This window comes from Apodemus sylvaticus, chromosome 5 (genome assembly GCF_947179515.1).
Source record: "Apodemus sylvaticus chromosome 5, mApoSyl1.1, whole genome shotgun sequence".
Taxonomy (NCBI): domain Eukaryota; kingdom Metazoa; phylum Chordata; class Mammalia; order Rodentia; family Muridae; genus Apodemus; species Apodemus sylvaticus.
Window position 1 is genome coordinate 24,835,876 of NC_067476.1, and position 13,423 is coordinate 24,849,298.

The 13,423-nt window shown below is 47.4% G+C and overlaps 1 protein-coding gene across 2 annotated transcripts in view; it reads right to left on the bottom strand.

The window, feature by feature from the left end:
* The window catches only part of Zeb2 (zinc finger E-box binding homeobox 2), a 125,185-nt gene extending 112,348 nt beyond the window's left edge, over positions 1–12,837 (bottom strand). Inside the window, exons 1-2 of one of the 2 annotated variants that reach the window (XM_052182444.1) lie at positions 12,745–12,837; positions 9,987–10,128 (exon numbers count right to left, since the gene is read on the bottom strand). In XM_052182444.1, the coding sequence (XP_052038404.1) occupies positions 9,987–10,059 (73 nt within the window). In that variant the 5' untranslated portion in view covers positions 10,060–10,128; positions 12,745–12,837. Of the gene's footprint in view, positions 1–9,986; positions 10,129–10,974; positions 11,067–12,744 lie in introns of those variants that run through there. The other variant, XM_052182445.1, reaches the window with a different exon arrangement.
* Between the last annotated feature and the right edge of the window lie 586 nt (positions 12,838–13,423).

The window sequence follows — 13,423 nt, forward strand, 5'->3', positions numbered from 1 at the left end:
GTAACTTGAATATGTACAGTAATAGTCCCATCTCGTCTTCTTCACCAGAGTGACAGCTTCAAGTCTCAGTGTTTCAACTCAGTTCGGCAAGAGAAATAACTGCAAGTAATGGTGAATCATTCTGATGATTACATCCCTCAGATGAAAAATGAAAGCAAAGTTTCAGTCAGGTCCTTGTGGACATGTTTTCTCCTCCCTGCCCTATAAGTCAGTAAGCTCTTGCTTTTCTGAGACAGACTTCAGAAAGCCCATGTTAATGTCTAAGGTGTCCACTGTTCCTGGGCATGTCTTTATCAGCTCTCATACTTTCTTGGGTCACAAACACACAGTTATCTGAGGAAACATGGGCCATCTCCCTTCTCCTTTCTCTGTTCAGCAGCTCCTGTAACTTTCCTGTCAGAAGCTCTTTAAAAAAAAAAAATCTGCAGTTACTGTTGCTCAGAAGAGACAAAGTTTAACTTCTGGGTTGGCAATTGGAGAATAATTCATGAGCAGATTTCTAGCAAATGATATGATTTGCTAAATTTTGGTCTTTGATTTATATTTATGTACGCCTGCTACTGCTATAAGGTTGTGCCAGCCTCAATTAGATCATGAATGAGATCATTTTAATTCAGCCCCCAAACTGTGACCTGACCATGCTCCGAAAGTGTTCAAAAAGTAATTGTAAGCCTCCTTTTGCTTTGAAAAGGAATACTGCATGCTTGGTCGTTCATACAAATAACATAAAACTTAATTATTGAATGATTTGGCAGGGGATCTTCTTGCCAAACAAGAGTCAATGCCAGCCACTGTGACGCTGGCGCTGTGCAGGCCCACAGCCCCCTTGTGTACGGGTGTTTGTTCATTGTGTCTTAGGGCAAGATATTTCAAATGGGATTCATGGATCTAGGATGCAGGGTGCAACCCGAAGGGTGTACCGTATTTATAACTCCAGTTTAAAAAAAAAATGCTGTCTCACCTAGAGGGGAAGGAGATGTGCGCTGTCAAATCACCAGGAGGCTGTGACAAAGGGAGCTTGCAGCCTGACACACGGTGTAACAACATAGCAAACACCTTTAATTCTGTCATGTCTCATACCCTTTACTTTGTCACATATTTATGGCTGCTCGAACGTTGACACCTACACTCTCTTTGAAACTAAAAAAAGGCGATCTTATTTAAGCCCAAATGCAACACCTGTAAAGTTATTCTTGTGCCCAACCCAAAAAAAAAAAAAATAACCATTAACTCCTTCCTCATAAAAAACCTCTCTGCTTGCTCTGCAAAGTCTGAAGCTGGTAACGGGCGCCCCGAGGGCCTGCCCCTGAGGTGCACATGACCTCTCTAGCTCTGACAGATAGGCAAGGCCTCCCCCTCCCAAGGAAGCTAGGACTGAGATAATGTCACTGTCCAGTGGGCCTTAGAAGCTTTTCAAGTTGGAGCCCCTTTCTTCCTCATAAACTTCTGGTGTCTCTCACAGTAAGGAGAGAGACCCCAGCTGCTTCATTCCCTCTAGCGACTGAAGTCTAATATTTTAAAAGCTAGAAATGAAAATAGCTTTTCTAAAGCTATTTCTTGGAATATTTAATGTGCCTCCTTGACTCTCCTTTCTCTATCTTTTTTTTTTCCCTTGCCAATTATAAACCACCATTTGGAGGGCTTATGAGCTATGCGAGTCCACCTCATCTAATTAAACCACATTGTTTTAAAAGCTTGAACAGTTTTCATGTCTACAAGACTTGTCTGAATAATAAACTGCGAGAGACAGAATTCTGAGTGTCTTTGGAGAGCCAGGATTTCACGTGCTGACTGCAAAGGGCCAGGCACTCAAAGAGTTAACCGCATTGCTGGGTAGGTTAATATCACAGCTGCCTGGTACCTCACTTAACAAAAGCCTCCTTTTGCAAACAGACTCCCCCCCACCCCCCCCACCCCCAGTGTCCAAAGGTGTTTACTGAAGTAAATCTGCCTAAATCCTTCATTGCTTGAGTCATGGGGGTGGATAGGAGGGGTGGATAGGAGGGTGGAAGGTGTAGAGCTAATCTCTTTTTGTAAATTCTGTAAATCTTCTGGGAAAAAGGGGGGGAATTAGGAATCTGTGTCACATGCCATGTACAGTTTCTAATGTGTCCATTTCTGCTGCTCTCAGAAGTGACATATACCACATAGGTGTTAGAACAGCTACCCAATACCAAACAGTCCTAGAATCTTTTGCAAAGCTTGTATGTCTAAAGTTTGTGTGTGTGTGTGTGTGTGTGTATGTGTGTGTGTGTAGACTGTATGTAATCTAATTGTTGAGGAAGAACTGTTAGTATCTTAAAAGTGGTTTTTGAAGGGGGAGAAAAAGACAAGCCGGTTCTATAGCAAGATAATGCACTGAAAAGTTGTCACGAGAGAGACCTGCGATTGCCGCCGTCTTGTTCCGTGCCTTCAGCTGCATGCTGCTTTTGCATGTTGAAAAATGGAGGCAAAGAACACGGGAAAACCTGACAGGTCCGCCTACAAGGGTTTAAACAATCCCCCAGCAAGAAGGAGCCCTTTAGGCACAAACTTTCTCTGTCAAGAAAAAAACGTGAATACCACCAGCCCCTCCCTACAAATCCTGAAGCATCCAGTTTGAGATACAAAAAGGCTGTCATCTCACAAATGTTAAACATACTAAAAAAATCTGAAAAAAAAAAGTATGGAGAAGGTGTGAAAGCACTTTACAGCCCTCAAAGCTTTTTAAAATAGAACAACTTTTCCCCCTAAAATTCTTTTCAGAGATTTTTTTTTTCCTTTTTGGCTCATTTGAGAGTTTCTTTCTTGGCTTTTCTCCCCTTTCATTTGAAAATATGAATTATCATAAAAAGTCAGGGTTGGGGGGGGGAATGGGAAAGTCTTTTCCAGTTTTCCTGAGGATTTTTTTTCATCTGTGTTCAGGCATCAGCCCCTGCAGCCAGACCAGGGCTGGGTCTCCAAGCCCGCCCCTTCCCGCCCACCCTCCAGTGCCCCCACCTCCTAGGTCATATGGTGAACAATCATACTTATTAAGGCCAAATTGTAAGTAGCGTTCAAGAATGGGAAGTCTACACACCTGACCCCAAATCTAACAGGCGTCAGGTCTGGGCTAGAATTCAATCCCTCTCTTACACTTTTTACCTCAAGTGGAGCAGTGGCCATGAATAGTACAGGCATGCCATCTTGTAACACTATATGCCTGTCAGGAGGGACAGGCAGGGGTGAGCATCAACTATATAAGGCTGGTAACTAGGGGGAGGCCCAACAAACAGCCACAAACACCTAAGTTACTTTACTCAACCACTACCCTCTGCGCCTCTCTCTCTCTCTCTCTCTCTCTCTCTCTCTCTCTCTCTCTCTCTCTCTCTCTCTCTCTCTCCCTCTCCCTCTCTTTTCATCTTGGCTTTCTGTGGCAGAATGCAAATGGAGCCTGCCGGCGGTGAAGGGCTGAATTGTGATTAAGAAGAAGAAGAGCTCTTTCTTTGTTCTCCCCTCAGGGGATGTTTACTGGGAGAGACACAGCGGATCAGATATGAAAGGCATTCAGGTCAGCATTGATGTGAGCGAAAGTGAAATCATACCTAAGGCATTCAAAAGACCGCCGTGTCAGGGGTTCAGCTAACGGTGCAGCTACTGTGTGCCTGCCTGCCCAGAGAGGCAAAAAAAAAAAAAAAAAAAAAAAAAAAAAAAAAAAAATCTTCCCACTGACTGGCCATTTCTTTTTACCCCTAATTTGTTACAAAATTATAAAAAAAGCACCCCCCCCCATTTACTTCCCACCACATGACACAACAGTTAGGATTTTCTCTCCTCCTGGACCACACAGAAAATCAAACCAACTTCTAATGATATATAAATGAACCAGCAAGGCACTATCCGATCTGTGAAATATTTTAAACAGGTGTACTCCTGTGAGTTACATAGATGTGTCATACAGGAGAGAGCGGAGAGGAGACAACTCCACATACATGGATGGCTTTTCCCGAAAGTCAGCACCCTGACAGGAAGCGCAACACACACACACACACACACACACACACACACACACACACACACACACAGAGAGAGAGAGAGAGAGAGAGAGAGAGAGAGAACAGAACATCTTAAAAATGAAATTATTTACTTTGTAATTACTGGTTACACTTTTCCTGAGAGCTTTAGCTCTGATACAACTGTCACCCAAGATAAAACTATCTAGCATACTGTTTATGAAGACAAGGCTTCTTCCTACAGTCTGGTGACTATTATGGTCTTTCTTTAAAAACTGCTTGATGAAGAAATCCTTGTATCTTACTTTTAAAAGTTTACACTCCCTACAGCCCAAATAGTCATTCAATAGATTTTTTCCCCCAAGTGGTAAGCTGACGATGTTGGCACAAACACAGCTATATAAATATATACAAAATACACAAATCACAGCAAACACACTAACAACAAGGAGGTTCCTGGATGTTCCAAGGCTCAAAAAATTAAAAGAAAAATCGCCTTTCGTCTTCTGGTTGCTTAGGAGGAAAGGGAACTAAAGACCACGGGGTTGCTGCATTTCTTGGTCTTGAGTCATCCTCCCTCTGCTCTGCATTCGGTTCTTCAACATTCGCATCTTGGCTAAAAAGCATATTTGGGCTTATGTTAACATCTGCTTTTGTACTGACATTTTGTATATTTTCAACTAGTGTTTCTGCATCACAGATTTTCCTCCTTTATCTCTTTGCTCTAAAAAGACAAGCAAAGAGCAATCAAAAAGGTGTCTGACTTGGCCATTCAGACAATTGCCCCCTTGTGGGAATGCAGGAATGAATGGTACAGTGGACACCCAGCACCAAGGACGTTATAAACATGTAAATGAAACACATTAGCGCAGACAATCAATTGTCTGTGAGCATTGCAAACCTGCACTCCCTCTCTCTGTGACAGGCACAAAATAGTGTCTACCTTGGGAAGCCACAGTGCTGATGAAGAATAGGACAAAGAATCTCTTTTCACATAGAGAAAAAGCACCTTCAGAGCCTTGGAAGAACACAGATGACAAAGAGAGTTGTAAGGAGAAGAACTCCCACCCCCGGAATAATTACGCCCCTGTTAGAAAGCTAACAGCAGCCTTCTTTCCTACCTTCAAGGGAAGCACCCCCACCCCATCCCAGGAAAATATGGCACTGGAGTCTTGAACAACCTCTTGCAGTTTTCTTTAAGAAAATTAAGAAAGAGAGAAGGAAGGGAAGACTCCAGAATCTATGACAGAGCAGTTTGACAGGGAACTGCAGGCTAGGTTTTCTCCACATTTGCAAACAAATGCTAAAGATATGAAATCATTTTTCACTTGACAACAGAGCAGCATTACAAAGTTTAAAGCCTGCCGCCTACCCCTATCCCTGGTGGACCATCACAGCAAGGATGCTACCGGCCTAGCTGCTGGCTCTGCTGCGAAGCAAAGCACGTGTCTACCCCAATTGGCATAGTTTTTTTTCCCAAACCAAAATAAAACAAATAGATCAGTCTAGATACATAGCCCCCAGCCTTGTGTGCTGTATCTCCATGGAGAGAACAGGATGGAGATGGATCTCTCTGGAGTACCCTCAGAGCTGGTACCTGCCGCACAGACAGCCTGAGTGCGGAGCAGGGGAGCAGCCTCCCTGTAACAAGCTCACCAACTTTAGCAAAGCGACTTGCCAAAGATTTCCACAGTTGCAAAGATAGGTAAGTTGTGACCAGTTATAACCTGAAGGACACCATCGTGCTTTGATGTGTATAGAGGGTCTGTCACTTGTCCCAGCTTCCTCTGAGGGAGGGGAGGTGGGAGCCCCAGCCTGAGAAGGGGTCTTTGATGGCAGCCGCCTTTCTTTCCATGTAAACACCTCTGCACTGGGAGCAGCATCTTCACTCCCCACCGCCTCTCAGCATCACTAGCAGAACCTCCACTCCTTTTAAAGAAGTGGAAAGGACCGAAGGTTCCTTTCAAGCAGGGATAATCATTTCTGCTCATGTGATTGATTGCTTCTCCCCGAGATAGTCAACTTGAGTACTTTTCTTTACAAACTGAAAATCACAAAGCAAAGGTGTTGGGTGCAAGCTGCCGTGTTCAGTGCCCGCCTCCTAGGCAGCCCACAGCACCCAAACCTGTAGCAGAAACTTTGAAGCAAAATCAAGCTAACTTTTCCTTCCTTCTTTCGTTTCCTTCTTCTTCCTTCCTAATTCACCTTTTTTTTTTTTCCATTCAAAGAGAACTTCATTCCCTTCTCTGAAACAGGCAGACCAGCAATTTCATTTTTGTTAAAACGGGCCTATGTCTGTGTGATTTTCCAGAGGCCGAGGGACTGGGCAGGCAGGCCTTTCTTCCCAGATGGTTACTAATCAAGAAGGAAACTGGAGCATTCTAGGACCTGCTGCCTAAAAGCAGGGGTGAGAGCAACAAACTTTGCAAGTTGCAAGCAGGCTGCAAGTGGCTGCGGACTGCAGCAGAGCCCTCCGTTCTGGAGAGCTCATTCCTGCTTCCAAGGCTATGTGGAGATAGTGGGGTGTAATCAGAGGACTACAGAGGGGGGCTGGCTTCCCCTCCTCTCTAGCCTTAGTGAAAGTGTTACAAAGTGAGTCAGGCGGCTGAGGATCATCTGACTGAACTGTCTTGAAACCTACACACATTCTTGTCTGCTGGCTCTTTGCTTTGAGCCTCTCTCCTTAATCCCACCCCCCCTTTCCTCCCTGCACATCTTATTTTCTAGGAAAAGGTTTCCTGCTTTCCCTGTGGGCTAAAGGAGAGGAACTACTAGCCATTCCTAACTTGGTCCTGGCACTGTCCTTACGAGACATCTTGCTGGCCTGAAGAATATTGGTGCTTGGATTTTTTAGATTAGATCCTCCTTCTCTATATTTGCGTCCCCTGATCTGCCTTGTTCACTCTGGGCTTTTTTTTAAAAAAAATAATACTTCACATCATCGTCTTCTAAGCCATGGTTTTGACCAGCCTTTCAAACACACAGACACTGCTCTGTCGGTTTCCCTTCCTTGCCATCTTACTTTACACACACACACACACACACACACACACACACACACACACACACACCGGTGACTTTATTAAAATTATATAAAGTGCCATTCTAGGTCTTGGGTCTCCCCCCGCCCCTTGAGCTTCTATGATTATTGTTGCTATTATTCCTTTCCAGGAATTTCTATATGATGTTGATAAGCATCATCATATTTAGTGTTATCAGCAAAGACACAAGCTCAAAAGTGACATCTTTTCCAGGAATCCGGGGAAGAAGAAAAATCCACTCAGTTCAGATAAATCCTGGCAATTCCCAAAGGAAAAGGCATTGGGTGTGTATTTGATGAGAAAGAAAATGAAAAAGATGGTCTGAGCTCTCCTACCTGCTTCTCAAGACGCGCACACTGCTAAGTCAGATTAAACCCAATGAAAACACTGACAAGTAAGTCCCCAGCTTACAGCGGGTTTTCTCACGGGCTCTTTGGAAAAAGAGACAGGTAATAGTTACAGTCAGAGAAGGTGTGGACAATCCACAGACCTGCTGGTGAACGTTAGGGTCTGGGGTAAATGTCTTTAAAAAAAAAAATCAAAGTTCAACTTTATCCACTTCAGAGTGTGGAAGCTTGTCCCAAATTCATGGCTGATCATGAGAGGAATGGTTGGTGTCCCTGACCGCGCCCCTCCCTGGTATTACCTGTGAGGCCCCAGTAGCTTGTGCCACCAGAGTTCTCAGGAAGCCAGAATCTCTCCCAGTCCCCAAACAGGGCTGTGGCCTGACCTCACTGCTGGAGTCAAGGTGGTATTTCACAGCAAAATCATGAAGGGAGTAGGAGGAAGAACAGGAAGAAACAAACACTTCAAACAGTCTTTACTGCAAAAGAATACTTCTGATAGCCTAGCTTTAAATCTCATTCTCCTTTCTCTCAGAAAAAAAAAAAAACTGTTTAACATGGGGGGGGGTAGCTTCATGACACAAAGCTTTTGTTATCCAGATGATCAGCACTGCGCTTTAGATTCTTGTGAGGGGGGAAGCCCCACAACAGACATTGATTTTAGAAAATCAATAACTAACATTTAATAAAGGGAACAGAGGAAACACGAGAGAGGAGAGGGGAACATTGGATGTAATTTTAGTGTCTACTAAATTACCCAGAGATGGAGAAGGGGAGGTCTCCTGTGTAAGAACCACCTTAAATAATGCCAGGCAGCAATGAAGAAAAAAATTAAATTAAAAGAGAGACACAGGCACATACTTAAACCGAGGCAGCCTGAACCGAATCTTGGGGACCAGCTTGGAATATATTATTGTCCTTGTTTTTTTGTAACACTAAGCCAAGCAAACAGATCAAAGACAGCACAAAGAGGAAAGACAGAGTAACATAACGAACAGTTTTTGACTAAAATTCCTCTATCACTCACCCATATGGGCTCCCCACCTCCACCACAACAAGTAAAACACACACACACACACACACACACACACACACACACACACACACACACACACGCTAAGAGACAGGAGAGGAGAGAGAGGGAGATTATTTGTCTCTAAACACAATCTTTTAGTCTTTGTGTTTTACTCCCTCCAGGACCCCAAACTCCCACACTGCATTTCACCCCCCCTCCGCCCCCGCCCCAACCTTCTGCACGCGGTGCAGCCTTGGGGCAGGCTAGGGGAGCGCACAATTGTCCTCTCTGGTGGAAAGTTGTTCCAAGTGGGTCTGAGTACTACCCGCCAGGCTCGGGCTTGGGGAGCGATCCCCGGGCGTGTGATAGCACCCTAGTGCCCAGCTCGGAAGCGTCTAGACTGCCCGCGCCGGTGTGCGGGCTGAGAGCGAAAGGAGAGTGAAGTTTCCTTTCCGATTCTGGGCTGGCGCGGCTGGATCGCTTGTTTGTTTTGAGGGGCTGCCCCCCCCCGTTTCTTTTTCATTTTTTCCTTTTAAAACTCAGTATCCTCCGTCAGCACCCACCCCCTGCACCCTCTGTCGTCCCCCAACTCTCTCCCCTCCCCCAGGCGCCTTCCGCGCACTTGCCAATCACTTTTCTCTTTTATTCCCACGATTTTGTTTGAGGGTAATACCTAGGGGGTCTCTCTCCCTCCCTCCCTCCCTCTCCGTCTCTCTCTCTCTCTCTCTCTCTCTCTCTCTCTCTCTCTCTCTCTCACACACACACACACACACACACACACATACACTTTTACACAGTCCCTTTCCAAAATGGACCTAAACTCTCACATACACACCCCTTTAATCTGCCACCTCTGGTCTGCGTGTTCTCTCGTACCCCCATCTCTTTCCTCCTTCCTGACTCAGCCTGGATAACGGGCTCCTCCCGGGCTCCTCCCGGCCGTGGACGAGCAACTGCCGGGAAAAGTCTCTGTTCGCCCCACTCTCTGGCCCGGAGCGGGCCCCGAGCCTGCTGCAGAGGAGCCGGCTCCCCAGCCCGCAGCTCCCGGCCCGACCCTCCTAACCCCCGGTTCCCCGCGTCTGGCCAGGGCCCGCTGCCCGCGGACCGTTACTTGGCGCACAGAGAGGCGGCCCGGCGACTCCGGCAAGAAACTTTGAGGCTGGCGGAGAAGCAGCCTCGGGTCCCCTTCCTTGCCCTGGCCGCCCTCCTGCCACCCTCGTCCGCCCGCTCCCTGAGGTCCAGCGCTCCCAAGCGCCGGAGCCCCCGCCCTGCCCTCGCCCGCCGCTCCTGCCGAGGGGCCGGGGACCTGCGGGCCGGGGAGCGGAGCGGGCGGAGGCAGCGGGGGTGCCGGGGCCGCCGAGTGGGGCGCAGGTCCGATCGGCAGCGCTCGGAGCCCCCCCGGCTCCCGGCGCTCACTTGGCCCCGCACTTGCTCAACTCCCCCCCTACCCCCGCCCGGTACCGCGGCCGCGCGTGGGGCTCCGGCGCTGGCCGCCGAGGAGGCTCGCCCGCGAGCCCCAGGCGCCGCCACCGGCTTCCTTCTCCCGGTCCCCCCCTTCCCCCTGGTCTCGGGCCGCCGAGTGGCCCGGAAAAGTTTGGTTCGGGCCTCTTCTTACCGTTTTTCCTCCTGGGATTGGCTTGTTTGCGCCTCTTGCACCGGGGGCCATCCGCCATGATCGGCTGCTTCATTGATAAGAGCGGATCAGATGGCAGTTCGCATGGACTCGGCGCCCTGCTTCGGCAGCACGCAGGCTCGATCTAGCAACCAAACACAGCGACAATGTGGGCATCGTCCGCGCCCATTGAAACGCGCGCGGGCCGCCCAGGGGATCCGGGCCAGGGCCCGGGTGAGCACCCATCCGCGCCCCCAGCGCCAAAGCGAAACTTCGGCGGCCCCCTCCCCGCCCCCCCACCCCCAGCCTTGGCCCCGAGGCGCTTTGTGTTGTTACTGTTTGGTGTGTTGCACTCGCGAGGGGATCAGAGACAAGAATTACATCTTCAAAATGAGTCATAACTCCTGACCGTATGAGGGAATGCACACGGCGGTACAGTAAGACTGCTTGACTCAAGGCTAGGTGGACCCCTTCCTCCGAAAAGTCCTCAGCCGGGCTCGGGAACTTGGAGAGGGGGTCTTTCGCTCTCATCTTTTCTCATCCCTCCTCCGACCCCCCCATTCCCAAGAGGGAAAAAAAAGTAACAAACAACGCAAAACAGCCCTTGGATGAAGCACACTCGGGTAAATTGATAATAGTAATTACAGGAAGCCCACTCGCCCCGCGACCCCTCCCCTCCCCTTTGGAGTTTATCGAGGCACTGTCTTTTTTCCTACACCCTCCGCCCCCAAATTAAGATTTCCCATTTTATCCGGCAAAAGAAATATAATTTTAAGCCTCTCTGGACATTGTTCCTCCCCCCGATCTCACCACTTGGACAATATTTACTCAACCCCCCCCCCCATACACACACGTTTCCCCACACTGATTTCCTTAAATTCTTCCAGTAGATTTTTTTTCCCCTCTGAAGAAAGGAAAGAGAAAGTCCCGTGGCCGCTATTTAAACTTATCTAAATGATCGTGTCCTTTTTGGGCTTCGAAACTTTTGTACCTAAACTAAAAATCGAGGGAGGCGCTGCATTCTTTCAGCTCAAACTGTCAAAACTTGGAGAAGGGGAACCGGGGAGGCAGGCCGGAGAAGAGGAGAGCCCTGAAACTCCGCGGGGTGGGAAGATGCTGTGCCCGAGGATTAGTTTAAACAGCGGGCTATAAAAGATGTAACAGATGCAAACTGTAACACAAGGGCCATTAACCCTTTCTCTGCCGCCCAGCACGCCCAGTCCCTACACCCTGCACCTATTGTCTCCGGTGCTACAAGCTTTGCGGAAAACCTGGAAAGTGAGTATCAGTTACCGCACATTTGCTGAGCGGGGGTGAAGGGGGGCAGAGAGAAAGGGAAGTGGGTGTTGTAGAAAGCACTTTAAATTCACCTAGGCATACCGAGTAGACTTTCCAGTTTGACACATTAAAAAAAAAAGATCATTTCTTGTCTGTCCTATTCATTTGAAAATGTTGGGGTGGGGGGAGGATCCTGGAATCAAGAAATGGTCACACAAGCCTGTGGGATGAAACAGCTGGCCTGTCTGTATTTCTGCTGAGACTTACACTCCACTGCATATACAATATATATTTAATAAAATAAGTTGCTAGTTTTATGAGCTAGTGTGTGTGTGAGGGAAAGACATGGCATTTGTGCTGTAAACTTTATTTGTGAATGTTAGTCTTAACTCTGGAGTAAGTGATCTTGCCCTCATCATTACTGGCATAGCATGTGAAACATGTAAGTAGGTGGGAGATAAACACGTTTATGTTAGCTGAGCTCACCACTGTGCCTGTGACTCTTGAACTCCAACTTTTCGGTCCCAAAGTCTGGAATGGTGTGTGTGTGTGTGTGTGTGTGTGTGTGTGTGTGTGTGTGAGAGAGAGAGAGAGAGAGAGAGAGAGAGAGAGAGACAGATGAGTTCCATGAAAAATCCATGAATCTATGTGTATATTACTTGGCCATTTAAAATAAAATTTCAAATGTTACCCTAATTTTAACCCTATTATCCTGACAGTTTTCTTCCCAGCTGTAGTGACCCCCCCCCCCCCAATACACTTTGGTAAACGGACTCAAGTTCCAAGAGAACTTTCACTTCTTTATTTATAATCACAGAAGTGAGGTGTTACTTCACACACACACACACACACACACACACACACACACACACACACAAACAAAGAATGAAATAAAGAAATGAAACTCGCTAGGCAGACAAAAACAGTCAAGTTTCTGCTTAGAAAACAGCCTTCTCCGGTGGGAAAGCTTGCACTGCCATGTCTACGAGGAGGACTTGCTCCCGAATTTAGTGGGTCTTTCTCGAATAAGTTTTATAATTATTAACAGGTATTTGCCAAGTTTTAATTGCTGGATGTAATGAATTGAAAGTCTGTGTGAGAACAAAGCAGAAACTTCTCTACTTGATGAGGTTTTTTTTACCCCAGCCATACAGTTCTCAACAAAACTTTTCCTAGACTATATAGCAAAAAACACCTTTGGTTACCTGACTGGACAGGTACAGGGCAAATTACTGGGGGAAGTGGGGGAGGGAGAGGAAAGGAAAGAGAGACTAAGGGAAAGCAAGAGAAAGCAAAGAAGCCACTCTTGGAAAGAGAAAGCCTGCCACCAAGGAGCTAAAACCACCTGAAATTCCTGTCCACAGACACCCGGCTCACTCCAGACTAACATTCCCACTCAAAATGAGAAAATTACAGAGGGAGGGTGGGAGACAAGCACACCAAAAAAGGATAAAAAGAGGAGGAAAAGGGGGGGGGGACCTACCTGCGAAGTCTTGTTTGTAGTTTTGGCCAGAAATGGTGAGAAGAAAAAGCATGAAGAAGCCGCGAAGTGTGGGGGAGAAAAAGGTGGAGGCGAAGAAACAGCTCCCGGAGCAAACTGAACAAAACCTCGCCCAGAGTGTCGGGAGGCAGGACCGTTATTCCTGCCGAGCAGGTTAGAACTGATCTCTTTTCGGCCACTCCAGGAAACACAAACCTGGGGACGGACTGACGTGTTACGCCTCTTCTAATGACATTTTTTTCTTTTTCTTTTCTGTAGGGGAGAGAAGAGAGACCCTGAAACACGCGCCACCTATCTTTGTGGGGAGGGATAATTGAAGCGCTCTGAGCGTGAGCATCATGTGAAAACGTGATCGCCAAGTTTCTCTCTGGGAAAGGATCTGGGATAGATTATACCTTGAAGTCTCCGCAAACGCTTTAGTGGAAGAAATGAAATTCCACCTCCCTCCCTTCCTCTCTCCCTCCCTCCCTTCTCCACGCCCCCCCCCCCCCCCCCCCGTCAAGCCTTTGGCATCATTATCCTCATCACTAAATCCTGCAGAGTACTGGGCGGAAAACGGTGCACACCATTCACAGAACTGGAGAACTCCAAGGGGCGAAAGTTAAAGGGAAAGATCTCGGGTCTTCCATGCAGATCTCTTTTCTTGTACAGATATCTCTGG